Source organism: Centropristis striata, chromosome 8 (genome assembly GCF_030273125.1).
Source record: "Centropristis striata isolate RG_2023a ecotype Rhode Island chromosome 8, C.striata_1.0, whole genome shotgun sequence".
In the NCBI taxonomy this organism is placed as follows: Eukaryota; Metazoa; Chordata; class Actinopteri; order Perciformes; family Serranidae; genus Centropristis; species Centropristis striata.
This window is the reverse complement of record NC_081524.1, coordinates 23,916,460-23,939,462: the sequence shown is the minus strand read 5'-3', so window position 1 is coordinate 23,939,462 and position 23,003 is coordinate 23,916,460. Positions and strand designations below refer to the sequence as shown.

General features: G+C 39.4%; 1 protein-coding gene across 3 annotated transcripts in view; it reads left to right on the top strand.

Moving 5' to 3' along the window:
* gabbr1a (gamma-aminobutyric acid (GABA) B receptor, 1a) overlaps positions 1 to 23,003 on the top strand; it is an 88,503-nt gene that overhangs the window by 42,706 nt on the left and 22,794 nt on the right. For all 3 annotated transcript variants that reach the window (XM_059338878.1, XM_059338879.1, XM_059338880.1), the window contains 7 exons: positions 6,297 to 6,467; positions 7,164 to 7,265; positions 7,550 to 7,615; positions 7,845 to 8,036; positions 11,291 to 11,536; positions 13,242 to 13,305; positions 14,233 to 14,310. In XM_059338878.1, the coding sequence (XP_059194861.1) occupies positions 6,297 to 6,467; positions 7,164 to 7,265; positions 7,550 to 7,615; positions 7,845 to 8,036; positions 11,291 to 11,536; positions 13,242 to 13,305; positions 14,233 to 14,310 (919 nt within the window). The remainder of the gene's footprint in view (positions 1 to 6,296; positions 6,468 to 7,163; positions 7,266 to 7,549; positions 7,616 to 7,844; positions 8,037 to 11,290; positions 11,537 to 13,241; positions 13,306 to 14,232; positions 14,311 to 23,003) is intronic.

Below are 23,003 nucleotides of genomic sequence, written 5' to 3'. Positions count from 1 at the left end.
TCTCTGAAATCTTTCACTTTTTTCTGACATTTTATAGACCAATCCGCCCATTTCTAGATTAATCGATTAACCTAGAAAATAATAGGCGGATTAATAAATAATAAGCATAATCGCTAATAGCAAATAATGTATCAGATGTGCTTCTTAAGACATACGTGTTAAGACACCAACACTTATTTGAATGTACGTTTATTCATTTGTTGTCAAGAATTGCAAAGTTTCATACCTTGTTATAAGATTTTTAGGATGCACAACTGTTGTGCTGCATATGTTGTGTTGTTGTAGTTGTTAGATGCTGTCTTGTGTGTCTCACACTGTTAACTGTTAACAGTGTGTGTTGTTTTGTAAGCCAGTGCTGAAAGCAATTTTCATTTTATGCAATTTTAATGGAGAATAAAGTTATCCAAATCTGAAAGAAAACAAGACATTCCCTCGGTTAGTTCTGGTAGTTTCCAGTTGTGCAGATAGTTTTGTTGGTTCAGGTCCTGAGATATCTGTGTCTGAGTGTTCAGCTGCTACACCCAAAACATGGAGGCGAGTGGAGTTTTGTTTGCAGCATTGAGAAATGACATTTAAAAATTCAGCTGCAACATCTCTTTCCGGTGTCCCTGTGTCTTTAGGAAATCCACAGAGCACACTGTCAACAGTTTTCATATGGGGACTGTTTCTTCAATAGAAAATTGACAATGACAAGATCTGTGGATTCGCCTCCACTGTATTAAGGAGGAGGGTGAAATCTTAGATAGATGTCTCAAAACTTGAACATATAAATTGAAACTATTTTGCATGGAAGCTCTGCACGAACGCAGCCAATTACCATTTGGACCCTTTGGTCCAGAATGACTTAAATAACTGCACTGATCCTCCGTAGGGAACAAGATGGAGATGCCAAACAAACAGCCAAGACAATGTTCCCCCTCGTAACATGTCTCTGATGGACTTTTGTTCCAGATAGTGTGGAGAGTGATATGAGCTGATAAGAAACCTTGAAACTGATACCAAAATTTTTCGCTCTGTTGGTTCGTCCCTCTGTTTTCAGCAGGCAAACAATGTAAAAATGAACCGCAGAAGCTGTTGAAAGCTGACATTAATCTAAATGATGATCGCTTGTACTTGTGGTAATTATACTAAGTTCCTAAAATCAATGCTGTAGTTGTTCATTGATTTTAAAAGGCTTCACACAGCACTTTTAATTAGCGACGACACTTACACGGCAGCTACACAATACTGCATTGACAGCGATGCAACGTGCAGGGCAAAACATATTGTTTGACCTCGTATATTGCATCATAATGCATTTATCACAAGTACAAACGCATCCCAGATCTCTAAATCAGCGAGAGATTTGATGCTGTCTTGTGCTGCTGTTATTTTTCGAAAACACTTTTTATGCCTTCATCAGTTAGTTTATTTTGTTTATTTCATTCTCTGTCTTCTCTTGATCTGCCTCTCTGTCACTCACAGTGCTCTGCTTATTAGCTTTGTCCTATTATTGAAGTTTCATCCAGAGATTAGTCATCCAGAACAATCAGTTCTAGTGGTTGGCATCTGCCCCTCTTTCTGGTTTCTGGTCTCCCTCTCTTTGTCACCCTCATCATTAAAAACTCTTTTCCACGTTTTGACTCTTTGCCTTCCTCTTTTCTCTCTCTGTCTTCGCTGCCTGGAGCTGGCCTGCTCTATTTCAGCCCCTTTCCCCTTCCTTCCTTCCTTCCTTCCTTCCTTCCTCCTTTCCATCTCTACCGTCTTTCTCTCCCACTCTTCATTTCCGCCTCGCTCCCTCAACTCGAGCAGTCGATTCTCCCAGCACACAAAGGGATCTGTCTCTCTTTACTACACGCCACCACTGGCACAACCTCCTAACCGCCACACTCAATTATTTCTGTATGCTGCCTGCCTGCAGAAGCCTCCTCGCATGTCAAACAGCCTCATCAGAGCACCGAGGAGGCAAAAGCAACCTCCATTTCTGGACGCTGATCAAGAAGGGGCTCTCGATCGGCTCCTCTCGGCACACTGTTAATTTGATCCTCCATCTCCCTTTCTAAAAGCACTGTAAGACATAGACGGGTATTGATCTACCTCTACAAGGCTACAGGAGAACTGACGAACTGAGAATCAAGAGATATTGTTTGTGGTTTTTGGGAAGCTTCGATGTGGAACTTTGCCTGTCTGTGCTGCTACATCGGTCTATTTCTGCTGCAGAAGCTTTTGCTCCATTTTAGTTTTGTCACTGTTTTCGTGTCTGGTGGAGGTTTATTTGAGTGTTAACATGGAGAAAATCATGCAGCTCCTTATTTGGTGATTTCTAGGTTTTGAAAACGATTTAATTCTACCGGCATGGTGCTAATGAAAACTTTGCAAAAAACAGATTTGACAAAATATGAAATGCATTGAGGCCAAGCTAAAAGCACATCCTTAGTAGTTGAGTTGTTGTCTCTTAAGGATCTGCAGTTTTATTGTTGGTTTTATTTGATTTAGGATCAGACTGTGTAGTGGTGTACAGACCATAGTTGATCTGTGATCCATGCAGATATACATATACATATACATATATACATATATACATTTAAAAAAAAAAAAGATATATTTTCATCATCAGGCCTTAATTTAATTGAGCTTATGACCTGTACTTTCATTGGAAATGATTGCAATGATTTTTTTACAAATAAACCTAGTCTCCACTGACGGACAGCAGAGATGGTGGGGTGAATATATATATTAGCCTCAGCCAATTAAATGTCAAGTCAATCATCATTTCAGTCAATTAAGGAATTCAACACCAACATCTGACTTTAGTGCAGAGCAATATTTAAATTACTACTAATCAGGAGTCAGGAGAATGTTGTTTTACAGCCAGTTCATTGATATTAATAACATTGTACATATTTTATGAGTGAGTTGAGGAAAATTGTGTCATTCCACCACATGATTAGACATTATTTCGGAGGACAAAAATGTGCCTAAATCTTAAAATACAAAATTCAGAAAAAATGGAATGGAAAAAACTGAATCTGGAAAAAGCAAAATGTATTTCATAGGGCCCTATATCTTCTGAGTGAAGAAAGTCTCGATGTTATTGTTTGTTACTTGGTTATTTCTCAGATAATACATTGACCATGGTGATCCCCTAACTTTTCATCAAGCACATACGCACACAATTTTCTGCAAAATGTTTGTTGTAGGCCTATATTTAGTTCAATGCTAATTAGCAAATGTTAGCATGACTGTCGACCCTCAAAGTTACATTTACATGCATTGGATTATTACAACGTTGATGCTGGAGTGCGTATTTATTGCAGAAGGACGGTCGATGTGTGTGGGATTGACTCAAAATAAATTACAATGGCCGTGTTCATGGTAATGAAGGAGCACGTCAACCAGCGCAATGGTTTGTCTCATTGATGTGTTTATAGACAACAATGGAGCTGTCACAACTGCTGCTTTTGTTTATGCACATTTTTTTCTACTTTCCCCTGTTGTTGCAGTCATTACCATCTACTGTCATACCAGATTCCTGCCGTCCCCCACAGACCCCATGTGGTGCTTTAGCACCTGTCCGTTTGGCCTCGACTAGAAAATGCCTTTTGTGAAATACTTTTATTTATTTATATTTTTTAATCTTATAGTCATTTTTTTTTACTTTGGCCCATGGTATGCCAGACTTCCCTTCTCACAGGCAAACAAATTAAAACATTTTTTTACCATCTCTCAACTTTCAAACTCCTCATCATCATCATCTCACCCACAGCTATCTCAGATAACATGGTGCACTCCATAGAAGAAGATTACCTATTTAGATATTAGTATTGAGCCAGATATTCGGATGAAACGAGTATGAATAATGTACTTTTTACGAGCACAATTAATGTACTTGTAAAATTACGTCACTGCTCGGGACCCGTCTGTCAGGAGTCAATTCATGCATTATCCAGTTTACACGCACAATCTCCCAATAATCCAATATAAACCTCTAAACAAACGAGTGTGAAACCACCTTCCAGGAATTGTACGAGCATCTCTCAGAGCTGCCAGTGTGTTGGTCAGAGAAGGAGAGAAACGGCAGCTTCATCAGTGGATGTTTCCACATTCTGAGAATCTCCAGGAGCTGCCATGCTCTTTTGGCTGTTCACTCCACTTTTATTCTAAACGTTATTTTTCTTTATACCGTGATTCTGTGTATGCGGGTGGGTAAACACCTCAAGGAACTAAGCGTCCTTGCCTTGCATAGCTTGTCGAGTTGTAGGTGACTAAACCGTCAACCCATCAGGTTTAACTGGGTGAGGAGGGTGGGTGGACACCCAGCAGGACGAAAAAATAAGACACCAGCAGATTATCTTGTCTATTATAAACGCATACCGGATCAGTCATGGCCCGGGTTAACAACGGCCGCGTCCTCTGTTGCATCTCAGGATGGAATCAAAATTTAGCAAGTTGGACGAATATGACATGGTATAATGCAACAAGAACTGCAGAAGATCGATCAAAATGGAAAGAACTGGTGAAAAGCATCATAGAGCACCTACGGCCACTTGGCTACGGATTATGATGATGATGATGTGATTCATAATGTATCCTCATTGTTGCTGTCATAATCCCTTGTTTTCATTTTCTTGTGTTTGTTTTGACACAAACAGCTGATCTGCGGAGAGTGTGGAACAGTTGCAATTACGTGTAGGAATGTGAGGAGGTGCGTTGCTTTCTCTAGCACAATAATCGTAATAATATCCTGTAGTGTGTGGAGATTATCTGTGAAGATTCTCCGGATGTGCCGGATGCGACCTGATTTCAAAATCTGTTAGGATTTTAAAGTCCTGTGGTCTGAGGCTGACTTAGCAGGAAAAACTAGACCGGTATAATTGAGACACACAGCAGACGTAAATGGAGCAATAATACAAAAATAAGCAACTACAATTTGGAAACAGAAAAAACTGCCAATATTTGTGAAGCCCAAAGTCACTTACAAGAAGCGAATTTGGCGAACTGGGCGCATACCCCTAAAAATAGCAGCTGCATAAGAATAGCAGCAAAAAGAATAGATGTTTTTAATTTTTCTTATTGTCTGTTTTAATGTATGTAGACATTTTATATATGTTATTTCTGCTAAAACCCAATAAACAGGGCGTGCCAACAGCCATCTACTGTAGCAAATAAACTTATCATAGATAATACACTATACCTCGTATTGGTACCTCATATAACCCATTAAATAAATCTGAACAATCTCTTTACCCCGTCACACTGTTTGCATGTGCTCATTTATATTATAAACACCTATCACCTTTATTCCTGAGCATGTCTCCCATGATGCTGCTGCTGGTTTCTCCGTATCTTTCGATGCCGCGCCCAGATTAGCTTTCACTTCTTGTATAGTTTTCCTTCCTTCGCGCTGATGCCTCCATCTACCTGCCTGTTCCCACGGGGATTTGTTATTGTGCGGAGACCACATTGTACATGACATTTGTCGTCTAACGTGAAGCCCCCTCTTGCTCCCACTGGTGAACATCCCAGGCTTGTGTAGGTAATGGTTGCTGAGATGAGAGCTGGGGAGGAGGCTACGCTGTCTCTATCTGTAATGGTTCCCTAAACTCCACGTTCTTCGTTTTAAAGGAGGCCTGTCGAGGATTTTATCTGCAGTTGTCACTATGAAACTAATTGTTAGAGGAACAGTCTTGTCCCTTTTTCTGTCAGCATTTTCCACCATCCTTCTTCCCCGCTGTTTTGGACACACATCTTAGCAGCCTGCGTCTTGTGGGAATTGTGCCTAAGAATTCAAATGATATGGGTCCAAATGAAAGAAACAGATGATCACTGGGGCTACTGTTTGCAACAACAATAATTAGATCCTTTTTCTTTTTCATTTGTTCTGTTTGCAATAGCAGAATGTGTCATCACAATTTCATGGCAATGAATGCTTGGGAAATCCTGCATGCAGTGTTTAATTTTTTCTTATTTGAAATAACGTGTTTATCAGCACACCTGATAAGCCGGCGGGAAGCTAAGAGAAGGCAGCGGGTGTGGTGAAAATGAGAAAATCGGAGCGAGGATTGTCTCTCTGGTTCTGTGTCTTTTTGCTGGCTTTCCTCTCTGTGGTTTGCTGTTTGAACCAGTCGCCATCAAAGAACACTGTGTACAGGGGAGGAACAAGAGAGTCCAGATTTGAATGCAGTTTGATTGAAGTGTGTTTACTACTGATGCCTGGAAGGACTTTCAGAAGTATATTTTTCCCCTAAACTTCAATATCAATCCTGCTTTACTCACAGTTTTTTCCTCTTTTTTAACTTCTGTCTCATGTTTCCCAGCTGTCGTACGGTTCCAGCTCCCCGGCCCTGTCCAACCGACAACGCTTCCCCACCTTCTTCCGCACGCACCCCTCGGCCACCCTTCACAACCCCACCAGGGTGCAGCTCTTCCAGAAGTGGAAGTGGACCCGCATCGCCACCATCCAGCAGACCACCGAAGTCTTCACCTCGGTCAGTACCTTTAATCTTCTCCATCTCATTTTCAATTTTACACCTTCGTTTTATCTCCAACTCCTCCTTTTATTCCCCCACTTGCTTTTTTATCACGTCCTTACTTTGGCGCCATCAATTTTGGTGAAGTGTGGGTTTGCCTTATTCCCTGCCTGCCTCTGTGTGTTTGTTTATGAGAGCTGTTGTGTTCTCAGGCCATGCGATATTCCTTCAATCTCTCCAGGCGATTGATGGAGGATTTTTGAAGTAATTTGTTGGAGTATTGGTTGTGAGAAATATTGATCAAGCAATACATCTCTCCCAGGCGTGGCGGTCGATACCATGACACTTGGGTTGGTTCCTGTAATGGAGGTTAATGATCCCGCTCTCACATTCTTTCCTCTCCCTTCTCACATTCTTCTTTTCTGCTTTCAACTCGTGTTCTTTGTCTAAAAATCTATTCTCTTCCATGCTGCCTTTCTTGTTTATCATACACACTGTCCATCCCTCTCTTGACATTTCTCATATGCACTTCAGTTTTTGTTATTTTTTTTATTTTTTTTGTCTCTTCGGACTTGGTTGCATTTCTTTTGTCTTCCTCTGTAATCCCAACCCGGCACCTCTGTCTGTCTCGGTTCAGCTGCCTCTCTAACCTCCCCCTCTCCCCCCTCCCCTCTCCCTGTCTGTCTCCCTCTGTCCTTCCCTTTCATCTTGCAGACGCTGGACGATCTGGAGCAGAGGACGAAGGAGGCAGGCATTGAGATCAGCGTTCGCCAGAGTTTCCTCACCGACCCGGCTGTCGCTGTCAAGAACCTCAAGGTGCTTTGATTAAAAATTCACCTCAGCTGCTGGTCGTCCCCACCCCCCCCTCCTTCCTCCTTTCGGCTCACAGCTGCACACGATACCATTAGCATAGAGGCGATTTGATAGAGGAAATTAATGCGCCATGCTAATTAGCAACTCCTGAACAGCGGTACGTGCCGTCCTGCGAAGCAGCAGGAACTTTGGCACGCTGCGCTGCCACATCAAGCTGTGCTATAGTGAAGCTACATTGTTGCTGCTGAAGTAACTAAGCCATGTTTTATTTTCATGTTTTGACGCAGCGCCAAGATGCAAGGATCATTGTGGGGCTTTTTTATGAGACTGAAGCCAGGAAGGTGTTTTGTGAGGTTAGTACCTTTTCTCGCACAATTGATCCCAATGGACTGAATCTGACTGGCTATTAGCAGAAATAGAGCTCTGTAATGAGCTATTTGAATGTCTGAATGAATTTCCTTGTTTGGCAGTGATACAACATGCTCAACACATCTCTGGGAATAATTCTCCTCATGCTTATTTATCATTCTCCCCCTCCCTTCATCCACCCCCCATATCTGCCTCCTTCTCTCCCTGCTGCAGGTGTTCAAGGAGAAGCTCTACGGGAAGAAGTATGTGTGGTTCCTGATAGGCTGGTACGCAGACAACTGGTTCAAGATCAAAGACCCAGCTATCAACTGTACAGTGGAGAACATGACGGAGGCTGTGGAGGGGCACGTGACCACAGAGATCGTCATGCTGAATCCCGAGACGGTCCGCGGCGTCTCCAACATGGTAGGAACACACAAAACACTACCTATCCCACAACTATTATAAATAAGTCATTTTCATGTTTACAGATGTGAATAATTGCAACATCAACAGCTCGAATCTACTTATGTGGTCCTGTATTTGACAAATAATAAGTTGTATTTGTGACTGAAAGTGACTGAAACGCCTCAGGAAGAATACATCACAATGCAAAGTATTTAAGGCTCTCAGGTCCAATGCAAATGTTTAATGAGCTTATAATGACATGAAATAGAGCACACCTGTGCTTTGTCATACACATGGGAAATGGAGATCCAAATTGTATTTCCGTAGGTACAAATACAGGTGACACTACACAGGTACAACATATCACAATCACTGAGGATAAATCAGTTAGATAGTTTAAAATAATGACATAAGAGAACAGAGAAGATTGCACACACATGTACAGCCTCTCAAACACATTAGTAAACTCCATCCACAGATTTAATGGAAAAAACACCCAGATACTGAGAGAAGAAACACTGTGGTTTTACACTAATTATCACCTGTATTTTATATCTCCATGCACACAAAAGGTGAAAAGAAAAATGGGGGGTGCAAATGTGCAAAAAGTGCAAATGTGATGCTGATTACGTACCAGAGTCTCAGACGACAGTGTGAAGATGTTCCTTTTTAATACCTTCAAATTCAACGAAACAGGATGGGATGATATCATTACTGCTAATTAACGTTAAAAAAAACTTGTTGATTGTGGCGAATTCTGTCCGTCTACAGCGCTAACATACAGTTCTGTTTTGATTTCCTGACTTATTGTGAATTTCCAAAAGCGGGGTATGCTTCTCTCCAGTTAATCCAAAATCCTAAACCTGTCACCACGGCTAAAGGCTCAGCTTGCCCATTGGATCCCCCACAAAAAAAAGTTAAATTGGATGTGTGGAAATACTATGGAGTCCAAACTATGGAATGAGGTGCCCACCTGCAATGCCTCCAGTTTGAACCCTCATATCTGTGATCACCATTTCATTAAAAAAGTTTTTCAGGAAAATATTGTGTATTTTGAGCAGGATAATCGGAGATGAAATTTTCTCTTTTATACATCGTGTTCAAGGCAGGAAAAGTGTGCTTTTATTCCAACAATGTTGTTTACACGTCACTATTTTGGTCCCACAATACCTGCTTGCTATCTAAAATGACACTTAAGGTGGCATTATGCTGCCGGTGTTTGGTTCACTGTAGGAAAAGAGATGCTGGCGTAACGGAGGACCTTCAGTACATGAAAGAGTATTACAGAATCTCCTTGTAACAGATCAGTATTCTGAGTTAGCGTGCTGATGTTAGCATTTAGCTCAAAGCACTGTTGTGCCTCGCAGAGCTGCTAATATGGCTGTACACACAATAATCAAAATAAACAGTATACATTCCTAGATTTAATTCCCAGAATAAACCCAAAATTACTTTGCTCTGTGGTGTCACACTACACTTTCTAGTGATGGCTTATTAGTCAGTTTAACTGTGATGTCTTCTGTCTTGAATTTCTGTTATTGTAGTTTGAGCTCATTTCTGTTCATCCATTGTGAGTAACCCTTTCTAACTGTTAAGCTCTTTGTATCCTTAACAATGATGTTCTGCCATCCATATAAAATTAATCGATTCCCATGAGTGTGTTCAGAGAAAAAATGCCAAATCTTCAGTGAACTGTGCATGACCTGAATCAATTTTATGTTTCCTAAACTGCTGATGAAGAGTAGAAAAATAGATGTTTAATACTGTCGCACTCTTTCTGAACATCTTCCTTTTATAATTTTGCCTCTCAGGTAGCAGTCGCTCTCTGCTTCTCTCTCACCCGTCGCTCTCCTCTGTTCACCTCCTCTAATCCTCTTAAACTGTCTCTTCCTCTCTCCGTCTCTCCCATTGTTCGACCTTCTCTGACTCTGCTGGTCCATGGTGGATCATCCTTTCATTCTTCTTGTTTACCCACCTTTCCCTTCTCCTTATCATTTTCTCATCCGCACCTTTTCCGCCGCCCACCCGCCCTTCTTCCCCAGTGCCCCTCCTTTTTCTCTCTCTCACATCATCAGCAGCTGTTGTTTATATTCATACAGCACCTGCCGCTACCTGCTGATTTAGCTGTTGACGTGCTGCTCAACGGCTGATAAGAATTACAGCCTGAACTCCTGCTCATAGTCAATCTATTCAAATTCAATTTCAAGTTTGAAATTGGCATATTTCTTCTAGATAGAGCATTCAGATGAAGCTGGTGTGCCAGTGCTGCAGGAGATGCAATAGCACATTGTCAGCTAGTTTTCAGTAGGTAGTGGCAGATTTAAATGCCAAATGCCAAGGTGGAATTTCAATGAGATGAATTTGACATAACTGAATTGGGGGTGTGTGGGCCCTAATTGGCCTCAGAGAATCCACGGGGACACCTTGATGATTGGTAGCAATAATCTCCCGTCACACTGTGTATCCTTGCTTTCAGAGGGAGACCATGTATATTGGTGTTTAATTACTAAAAAAAGGCTTAATTGTACACTTGTGAGAGAAAAGGAATACGTCGGAAATAAAGTTGAAAATCCCTTCTGAGATTTTAAGGACCCGTCATTTGTTCTGCAGCCACATACATTTTTTATGACTGCATGTCTTAATGTTCCCAGCTGCACCCAGATGTGGGTGTTTTATACTTGAATTAAATGGCAGTTAAAAGCAAGAAAATAATAATGTCAGTCAGAGCCATAATAGAAACAGCACTTCACCTTGCTTTTAACTCTAATCATAGCATTTCACTTTGGCTAATTGCAAAAGGGACATCTGTAATATCAGAACAAAACTTGCCTCTCTAACATGTAAACAAGTATTTGAATCGTCAGGGTAGCATGTTTCACACACAAACTGCTGGAGTAACTATTTTATTCATTATTTACATATCATTTTAATAATTATTCTAAAATGTAAGAATAACGTACACAATAACGTTACACGTCACAAATAATAGCCAATTAGCACAATTGAAGGCGGCTGCGTCACAGAAGGTCAAAGCTGCTCCGGAGAGCCAGCTTTGACCGCCGTGTTGTCAGTGATGTGTCGCGTTTTTCGTTCCGGTGCTCTGCACAGATCTGCCACCTGCTCTCATCCATGGCCCTCTAAAGACAACTAAAGACATTTTTAGGTTTATAAAACATACCCAAATTAACAAATAAGTATGATCTCACTACAAACATGCCTGTAATCTTTCGAGGGACTCCTCTTTGATATCCTTTCTGTCCTGTTTCTGTCAGACATCGCAGGAGTTCATCGCCGCCTTGATGTCTCGTCTGGGTGGGAAGAACCCAGAGGAGACTGGTGGCTTTCAGGAGGCCCCTCTGGCCTACGATGCAGTGTGGGCTTTGGCTCTTGCTCTCAATAAGACTGTGGCACCACTGAAGGCCAAGGGCCGACGACTGGAGGATTTCAACTACAACAACCATGACATCACCTCTGAGATCTACAGGGCCCTCAACACGAGCTCCTTTGAAGGTGTTTCGGTAAGTGCAGAGGGTGAGAAAACAAAGTACAGATAATAAAAAACAGTTTATTCCCCCATAGTTATTTATATGAGTATGCAGTGTTTAGAAATAGTCCTTGTAGGCAGATAACGGACCTGAGTGTCCACTATTTCTGGAAGGAAAATAAGAATAATTGAATTTAGTGTAATAAAGTAACTTAACAGTTCACATACACTCCCTGGACACCTTGTTAGGCACACCTGTAAAATCGCAGCTCTGCCACATATTCTACATTTATGAATCTTATAATGGTCAGTTTTGTTTAGATTTTAGTAGTTAATTTGGCTATGTGTTTATTAATGAAGACATAATTTAAAGCAGTGTTGTAATGGACTCCATTGTCTTGAATTATATTGAAATTTGTTTCTGATATTCTTCTCCACTTATGTTTGTAAATGTGGCATACAGAACATTAAAAAACACCTCTCAATATAATGCAGTCCAGACCAACACTACTGCAAACTGCAGCTGCAATAATAAACACATAGCCAAATGCTGAACATTATGATCTTCCTAAGCGTGAAATTTATGGCTGAGCTGTTGTATTGGGTCCCTTCAGATTTCACAGGTGTACCTATAGACTGTATAAAAGTGGTAGATGTAGCCACCAGCAGCCAGAGCTGACAATATTTGGATGACAAAATCGAACTGTGGAAGTTACACACATTACAAACCAGGCAAACGCTACATTACCAGCTGGCTTGGTCAGCAAGGTCCATCCATAATTCACAGTTTACATATAAATTGGGATGCTTGTTTTGATTGGAAAAAAACAGGCTTAAAAGAAAATGGACTTAACCTCGGATTCCTCAGCGTATTTTAGTACAACCAAATGCTTAACATTTTTAGCCGGCCAAAATGTTACAATTAGCTTTCAAAGTTCTAAGATGAAAACACCCAAAACAAGTTTCTGAGTTACAAGTTACAATAACAACCTAGTGTACACTGTTTCATTGTTAATTTTACTAAAAATTTGACCATAATTTACTAAATAAACATCATGATGTATTGAAGAAGACTTGAAGCTAGCATAAACCATAAGCATAAACCATAAACTCATAAGGAAAATGTTTAATGAGGTAATAAATCAAACAAGACTTGTTTTTCAAACGGTAGAGTCGCCCCCTGCTGGCCATTAGAAAGAATGCAAGTTTAAGGCACACATTGGCTTCACTTTTTAGGCCTGGAATTTGCAGCTTGGGTGTACCTAATAAAGTGGCATCTGAGTGCAAAATGGAAAAAGTAACATGATAAAGGCAAATTACAACCTATTTTTGTAGTTTGTCTATCATTTCTGTTAATTCTTATAACATTTGGAACACTGCAACATCACTACAGTGAGGCCAAAAAAGTTTCCAAGTTATTTAAACTTTATTTGAAAATAGCAAAGTGAAGCACATCCAAAATGTTGGTGACAGTACCTCATTGTATAAACTTATTGTGTGACTATACCTTTGGCAGAGCCCGGCAAGCTGTTTCCCCAAGCCTTTGTGCGAAAGCCAAGCTAGCCAAGTTATTTGGCTGTAGCTTCATGTTGAGCACACAGACTATAGAGAATGCTATCAATCTTCTCATCTAAACTCTTGGCAAGAAAGCAACTATCAAAACGTCGAACTTTTCCTTCAAGGAAGAAGTTAATCATTTGCAGTGAAAAACAAAACATTTCCTCTTTTCTGTCTCTCAGGGCCAAGTGGTGTTTGACGCCCAGGGTTCCAGGATGGCAATGACTCTTATCGAACAACTGCAAGGTAAAAAACTCCCACACTGTCCTCCCACAGATGTTGAACTGCAGTAAAGAGTAAATGTCACTTATATACAAAAAACAAAACAAATACCAGTTGACTGTAGTCCTCATGTATCGATTATTGCTTTCAGCTCACTTCAGAGCTTTTTTGGGGAGGTGGATTTTATGGGCTTCACTGCGATTGGTCTCAATATCCTATAATTGCATGTGAATGGGCTTGGTGCAGGATTGTGTTGACTCAAGGCTTCGCTCTAATTGGGCACAGGCCTTCGTTTTAAGCCGTTTCTGGAAATGGCATCCTATTTGTCACTAGTGACTTAATGAGTTTCCCCGCACAGGATAAGGTTGAGGATTATTTTCTACCTCTGTTCCCTTTGGCGTCCTAAAGGATGAGGATTTATAATCCTGCCCCTTTCCCCTCACACTCTGTCTCATATTTCCTGTTGTGGTGTCGAGGTAATTTGACATCCACAATGAGACGACCTGACTTGCATCCCTGAATCACTGTGGGACCTCATCAGTATTCCTGGTCAAGACTGCCACATAAGCTCCTTTTTTTCTCTCTTCCTTTTCTCCTTCTCCTCTCCTTGGTACTTCTTTGTTTGTCCTTCTTTATGCACCTTTTCATCCCTCATTTCTTTCTTCCGTTCAATCTGTTCATTGTGTGTCTTTTCTGTACCCACGCATACCATTAATATGAAAGAGCAGCAACGATCGAAAAATAGCTAAATGCTGGTTGCATGAATAGAAATCAGTTGTGTCAAGTTGTGTTGTATTGTTTGAAACCATGATCCCCCACAGAACACCAGGGGAGGAAATGAGTTACAGAAGAAAAAAACTAATTAAGCTTCATTTGTCTCTCTGACTTTTGTGCTTTTATTTTACTCTCTCACTCTATTTTTTGCTGTTTCTTTCTTTCCCAATCATCTAGGAGGCAGTTACAAGAAGATCGGTTACTATGACAGCTCTCAGAAGAACCTCTCCTGGTTTGGCAATGATGTTTGGATAGGTAAGATAGAGGTCATGACACTGTCTGCACCCGGCTTCCTGTGTCTGTGTCTGCGTCCTGCCTGTCATGCTGTGAGTCAACAGGGTCACTTTTTTGTGCTTTGACATTAAGACATCCTCGGCTGTGGCTTAATTTAGACTTTCTTGCTGTGTAAATGACATATAATCATGCTGGATTTTTTTCTAACCGCTAGTTTGGGTGAAGCTAGTTATTTGGCTGCTGACGCTGCCTGCACACTCACTCTCCAACATGTGTTAAAATGTTGGCACAGCAGATGCACAGTAATCAAACTGGGCAGCAGCTAGGTTTGACTGGCAAATCCAGGAGTTTTCAATGTCTAACACACTGCAACACTGCTCCCCCTTCCCCAGTGGGTAATCTGTAGGCTCCAATTTTTTTTCTTTTGCCCAGATTTGTTTATAATTGACAAAACAGCCCCATTAAAGTATACTGCATTAGCTTTTAGCAGTTTCTGTTTGAAATGTACCCATGGATGTACAGACATATATCACTGGATTACTTTGATCTTAAAGGAAACTTAAAAATGTGAGGATTTTCAGGCAGGTTTTGGAATAAGAAGAGCATCTTGCTTTCTGATTTCTAAGCAGATGTATTTGTGATGGATTGGAGATAATGATACCCTCAGAAAGTGCAAGTCACTCTCAGTCTACAAGTATGTGTGTGTTCACATCAGGACTGTGTTTTTGACTAGATTTGAGCGAGTTATGACAATGGATGTCACATAAGAGTGAAATTCCAAGATTCTCATTACACAGTAAAAAAAGAAAACAATAAATCTCAGTTCATTCCTCCTAATCGACAGAGACCGTATGAAATACCTGGATGACAATAAAACTTTAGAACATTAACAACATCTGCAGCTTGTTCTATTTAATTTTTTTTCTGACAGTCAAGAAGAATTCATAGAACCATGGTTATATCTGTAACTCCCTCTTTGCTGCCACTTTCTCGGAGCACAGAGAACAGTGCAGTGAAGATCAACGTGTTGCTCTCGCTACCCATATAACGGCTGTTTCAACAATGCTAGGCTGAAAAAATGTGCATATATGTTGCAGTGCACGGAGCTCGCTTTATCCAGCGAACTTTTAGTGGCAGGGGGAGATCTGGAGCTGCAGCGTTGAAACACACTGATTCTCACTGCTACCTGCACCGCTGTAGAAAAACGAGTACTGATACATTCTCAATATTTCAGCATTTAGTATTGGTTCCCGTGACATGCTTAGTTATAACTCTGAGAAAGTTTAAAAAAAAAGTTTAAAGCAGATCAGGCGCTAAAGGTTTTTAAGTACCTTAATTGCCTCATCATACTGCTGCAGCTCCAAATGCTGACCGAGTTGGTAAGTGGGACAAACCAATGGGCCTAAATACAATAACTGCCAGTCGTTTTAGGAACACCATGCACCTGTGTTCTTCACCTTTTTTTATGTTTCTCTCTCCGCTGCTCGAGCCTCACCACCAAACTTTGTTTTTAAATCCTTCCACTAAATGAAGAAGCTCGTTTTCATGTCACACAAACCAGAACCTTCTCTCAAACTCCTGCTGCCTGTATTCTAGTTTGCTGTGAAAACCTATTACTGCTGATTTTCCTCAGACACCAAGACCAATTCTGTGGTTGTTTACTGGCCCGTCCCTCCCTGGAGAGGTGACATACTTGTGCCTGGACAGAGTGTGCCACTAATCAATCCTGCACGCCTCGGTGGTCCGTAGAGAGCCGCCTTATTTTAGGCTTTTAAGGAAATGATCAGTTGCCAAGGCTTAACTGAACCCAGAAGAGGTAGTGATTCCAGGTCAATGTCAGTGGCGAGGGACGGGTGACCTGTATGCATGTAGGCAACATGTCCTTCACCAGGCCAGCTGCCAGCTCTTTAGTTTGGCTTGTTGCAACGTGACTGGCTCTGTGTTAGCCCAGTTAAAACTAGAGCCCAACAGATATATCGGTTGACAGATATTATATTAAATATTATTCAATCAGGTTTTGTGTTTGAGAAAGTAGCTCTCTTGGTGCCTATGCGGAGTGCTAAATGGTTAATGGACTGCACTTGTATAGCGCTTTTTTAGGCCTTGCGACCACTCAAAGCACTTTAAAACTACAGACAGCGCTCATTCACACACACAATCATACAGGTGGCTGAGGCTTTTCTGCATGGTGCCACCTGCCACCATCAGGAATTCACTCACACACTGATGCACTTTGAGGTTCAGTATTTTGCCCAAGGAAACTTGGACATGTAGGCTGCCATGGTCAGTGAGCATATCACAGACCTTCCGACCACAGCCGTTCAAGTGGTGAACTCGATACTGATTTTAGAGGAGGGAATGCATCGGTAACCGATATGGTGGCCATTATAGTAATTTTTTGAGCTGGAATGGAAAAAATACCTTTTTTATGGGTACTTTTTTATAAGGTACTCAGAGAGCTCCTTTCTCAGAGCTCAAACTGTATTACAGAATATTTAACATTGTTTTACATTATTATGCATTATACAAACAATATATTACATTGTCAACCTATTCTATAAATGAGAGAAAATAATGAATAAATAGGAATAAAATAAATAAGTATATAATCATCATTGCTTTTCAGTTCAATTGCGTAAAAAAAAAAAGAATAAAATCAGACTGCATGGCTAACAGGCCGAAATCGGCCGATAATATCAATTAAACCAAAACCAATATATCTGTCGAGCTCTAGAGTTTCCCCTCTCTAAAATCAGTATCGGTATCGGCATCAGCCTCAAAAATCCCATATCTGTCGGGCTTTGGTTGAAACCAAATGGGTGGAAACTGATTCGCTCTCCAGCTCCGAGGTGAGTTTGTTTGTGTCTTGCTTCCTCTGTCGGAGCTTGACTTCACTGTTTACCAAATAAAGACATCTATCTGACATCTACTTGTTGAGAGGAAATGAGTAATTTCCTGCTCTCTGGAGCTGACTCAGTTTGGGGAAGTTTTTTTTTTCTTTTTTGACGAGGGAGGGAGTGTGCTTGATTTGCTCCACACTGACAGGGTGGAGTACACACGGGGGTTCTCAACTTAACCCCGCCGCTTGTTTTCCTGTGTGTTTACCATGCGCCTCCCCGCCTCACTTTCTCACTCTCTTTACGGTCGCCCTAACAACCACTTCAGCTCGCTCTTCTTCTAATCGCTGTGGCAACTGTTATAGAGCTGGGTCTCCATGGCAACACCCTGTCCTGATTCCTTGATCAAGGACGGAGGACGGTTTAAACGCTGCAAACACAGCGACTGAATGGACGGTCGACACATGCACACACACACGCAGCATATATTAATTCCTCTCATTCATTCACATATACAGGCTTTAGTGTCCTTGTTTATGGATTACATAAAAATAATAATAGGAATATAATGTGTGCATTATGTCAAATTGTGTATAAAAAAAACAATTTAAACGAATGAATTATACAGTGACACAGAGATATATAGATATCACCATTAAACTTCCACATTATTATTCACATGAAGACAGTAATTTTTTTTTGCATTACAAGTTTTCAGAAATGTTGTGTTTGGATATGTAAATGAGATTTGAACTTATTAAATATGTGCTCATTTGTATATATTTCCAGGACATAAATCTGAAAGCCAATTTCAAAGTTAATATTACTAATAACTATTATTATTATTATTATTATTATTATTATTATTATTATTATTGTTATTATTATTATTATTATTATTATTATTATTATTATTATCAAAAATAATAATAATAATAATATTAATATATTAGATTCAAAGATTTTTTTACAGTAGGACATTCATAATTTCATAATTCAGAAGTTACTGTCAAAAGCCATAAAAAAAATCTTCGGAACAATATGTTCTATAAATCAGGGTATGAAAGATATATAGACAAACACCTCTGTAAAAATCTTCTGAATATATTTAGAAATAAAACTGGTCAGTTTGCTGTCTGCAAGTGTAGCTGAAGTTGAGATTTATGGCAATAAATTTGAGAAAACAGCCCTTAAAGATGTTGTACATTCTTAATGGAAGTCACTAATTGAAGACAAAAGGTTTAATCTAATTCGTAGCAACGATATGGAACATGTAAAACACATAAGCTTTCTAGCAATGCCTCTGATGACGAGGTTCAGATTACGGTGAATTTATTATTTACATTGTCAGCCAATTCTATAAATGATAACTGAGATTATAGAAAAATAAATAGGAATATAATAAATAGTTTAATAAATATCATTACTGTTCAGTCACAGTCAACTGCTGACTATTTAAGGAAATATAATTAAAAACATTTTTTTACTGCATTATATATTGTGTAAAAAAGGTTTTCATAATAGCACATATCGGACAGCATGTACACTGATACTGATCAGCCTTTGATATCGGCCGATAATATTGGTCAAACGATATATCTGTCGATATATCACAAAAGAACTACAGCTAAAAATGCATAACTGTGGCAGCTCAGGGACTTTAGTTTAATCAATATCCATAAAACTCACCATCTGACTGCTGACTTCTAAAGTCATTTTTCTAAATGTTTAACAGAAATCTCTGCTTTCTAAAGATGTGTACTCTCTTCAGAGAGCAAGCAAGCAAGACTTATGGGAAATGGTGTCCCTTTAAAATGTTTTTTAAAAAAGCAAAAAAGCAGAAAGACATTACTGAATAAACGATATTGGATTGTTTTTTGAAACATATGAAGCGAGCCACACGGCACGCTCTTCAAAAAGGCTCTGTTCTCAGGCTCTACTTTTACTTATTAGTGTTGTTACAAACGTCATGATCATTTTAATGAGGTTTTCTTACTTCTGACACAAAACCTGTAAGATCAAATTTCACTTCAGCTCTTTTTGTGCTCCCTTTTACTTGTTTTCTTGTAAACCCTAGCACACATGACTACACTGTTCATGTGTTGAATAGTAGCACAAATGTGCAGTGAACCAGACTCATCACATATGTGCTTTAAAAGATACAGGGTCTTAAAGGTATATATCTTTTAAATTCTGCACTATACTGTCCATTCTGGGCTTCCATCATACTTTCATGCTTTGACCGGCACGATTGTGAAACAGTTATTAAATTGTGGTATTAAAAAAAAAAGTCTTGGAAAGTATTAAATTGAGCTCAGTGAACCCTGTAGCACATATCACACTTGCTTCTTATATCTTTTAAAGCACATATATGTGATGAGTATGGTTCACTGCACATTTGTGCTACTATTCAACACATGAACGTGTGCAGTGTACATGTGTGTGTGTGCTCTCGTGTAGCTCAGATAGTGGATATGCTGTAAATTGCACAGATGGACAAACACTCCTCGTTTTTCGAATGAAGAAAAACACGTTTTCTCAACAATGTGGAAAGCTTAAATTAAATCGTATGCAATGTATCTGCAGGTCTCAAAAAGTCTTTAAACCACTGAATTAAATTTCCTCAAAAGAGACCTTAGAAGGTATTAAGAAGTCTTTAATTTAATGAAAGAAAGTCTTAAATATTTTGTCTTATGTTAAGTCAAACATGTTTTTGTATCCAGTTGTGGGCTTTTCGGATATAATGTTGCAACAGTGAGATGTGTGTGCATGAGGTTGTTTAATCCTTTTTTGTGGAGTTTCAATCACAGGGCTTAACACTAACTATTACAAGATTACAAACCCAATTAAAAAAAAAAGTAAAAGACTGCAGTAAAACAGCGTTATATCCGTTCCCTCTGGCTAAATGGCCACATCCTTTTAGTGGTGTCTATATACTTTAGGTGTTGTATCCTTTTATAAGTCTATATGTGATCTTTTAAGAGGAATACAACTACTCTTCTTTACCAGGCTGGCATTCAGGTATCAGTTTTTGGTTGTTACAGCAATATTTAAATTAGAGCCTGACAGATACATTAGTTGACTGATATTATCGGCCTATTATTATTATTATTAATATTATTATTGGCCTATCAAAGGCATATTAGTATCGGTGTACACAATATATAATGTAGAAAACAATGCCTGCCATGATTTAGAAATGGTGTAGGCTATTAAATTTATTTTATTAGTCAGCAGTTGACTGAAGCTGAACAGTAATGACTTTATTTAGCTATTTTATTCCTATTTATATTTTTATGTTAAACATTTAAAGAATTATCTGGCAATGTAATACATTGTTTGTATAATGTATAATATATTCATATTATTTAATACAATTTTATACTTGAGAAAGTAGCTCTCTGGGTACATTTGCAGAGAGGTGAAAAAGTCCACATAAAAAAGGATGTGTTTTCATTCAAAAAATTACTATATCGGCCACCATATCGGTTATCGGTTAATATTCCCCTCTAAAATCAGTATCAGCATCAGTCTCAAAAATGTCTATATCGGTTGGGGTCTAATTTAAATATCACTAAGGTAAACATTAAAAATGTGTTTATTTTTATGTCCCTATTTATATATATTGCACATAATCAAATTTCCTATTCTCCTTATACAAAACCCCCAAAACAGACTGCACTGCACTAACACAGTGTTACATCCTTTCCTTCTGGCTATATGATCTCATCTCATGCTGGTGTCTATATACTTGAGATAAGGCTGCCAGATTTTCAGAAAGGTGTTGTATCCTTTCATAAGGCTATATGTGATTTTTCCCCAAGAAGAATACAACTGTTTGTTTCCAAAAACCATTAATGTAGCAGGAAAGGAGAATCAGATTTCCATGTCGCTGCTTTGCATTTCCTGGCCACACATGAAGCCACTTCTGTAAAAATAAATTTGGGAATTGGGAAAAGGACTGAATATAATAACATTTTTTTAATATATTGTTTTTATTAATTCCTCAGGTACAAACACAATAAACATAAAGAGATAATTTTCTTACATTTTCATCCCCAACCTCGGGTCCCACATAGAGTTTTGAAAGTTCAATAACTAAGAGATATTCATGCATGAGTAGATTCACATCCACCTATAGTATGTCTGCACACATACCGAAATGCAATAAAACAAATATATGTCACATGCACATATATGCACAGATACATAATACACACAAAGAAAGGGGAGGGGATACTAAAAAAATAAATGATTTGATAAGTTTTTAAAGCTCAGTGGTTAGGTCTGTGGTAAACCAATAGAGAATGCAAAACAATGGCACTAAATCATATATCACCCTAATTCAATGCCATATCCTCTATTGTATGATCATGAAACGGCTACTAAATTAATTCCTTTATGATACTAACAAGGTCTTGAAAAGTGTTAAATTTAACTTAGTGAACCCTCCAGAACCCTGCGTATATTGTCATTCTTTAGTCAGATGACACCAGACGCACCTCGGTTGTGTGACGGCGGTGACAAGCGTCTAAACAGAGAGCATGATGGGTGTGTTGACACCCTGCGACCCTCGAGGGGGCGACACTCTGACACTTTCCTCTGACATCTGACACATCAGCTTCACGCGGCACTGACACTCCTGCTCTGCTTCCCCTCTGACATGCACACACACACAGAAACACACTCTGTCACCCTCTGGTTCTCTCTCTCTCACACACACACACACACACACACACACACACACACACACACAGAAACACACTCTGTCACCCTCTGGTTCTCTCACACACACACACACACACACACACACGCAACAAGCACACAAACTCAACACACACTGTATGCACACATAAACGCTCCTCTGCATTCATATTCATTCATGCATACTGTATAGGAGCTTATCATGCATACAATGTATGCATATATATATATATATATATATACAGTCCATATTCAGAAGTAAACACATTCTCTGACACACAAATGTGCAAGCAGTCCCAGATACGGACAGACAGATAGCGGAGGCTTTTGAGGGCAAAACGTGGCTCTCTGTCCATCTGCTGCTCTTTGAACCCTCCTCACTGAGGAATTCTTCTGGTTTAAAGCTACACAGGAATTCATAGTTGGGCAGAAACACAGATTTTTTTATTCTTAACACCAAAGTTGTCTATATGATTACTACGTTAAGTTATAGTATGAACTTAATATTTAAGAATGAATCACTGGTAGGAGTTGAAGGCTGTGATTTTTACTTTTCACTTACTTTCATCAATGTTTCGGTAACCATGCATGCAATCAGGAGTGTTTGTAGTTCTTCTGAACGGCCACACTGTTGGGGGATGTGACATCATTTAAATACGGGGATGAAGACATACATGTTCATCCAGTCACTACTGGAAACTTTCAAAATGTTTAACTTAGGCTGTGCAATACTTTTGTTTGGTATAATAGAAACAGAAATTTATTTTGTAAATATGGATTAATGCACCAAGATTGAGTTGTTTGTATACTTATAAGTAAGTGTACACTTCATTTGAAATTTGAAATTTTACCTTTGTCATTTGAGGTCATGTTTTTGTGCGGTTTGTCAGCAGGATTGTGGAAAAACTACCGACCCAGTTTACATGAAACTTGGTGGAAGGGTGTTGTGTGTGCTGAGGAAGAACCAATTCAACTTTGGATGCTGTCTAAATCATTGAGTGGATGCACAAGTTGTTTTTCCATTCTCATTGACATTGCAAGGTAGAGCATTTATGCTGGATTCATTTATCCAGATTCATCTGTTGGAAAAATGTGTAACCAACAGGGAGAATTCACATTAGAATATTAGCATTGTGTAACAAATGAAAAGAAAGCCCAAAAGACAAGTTCAAA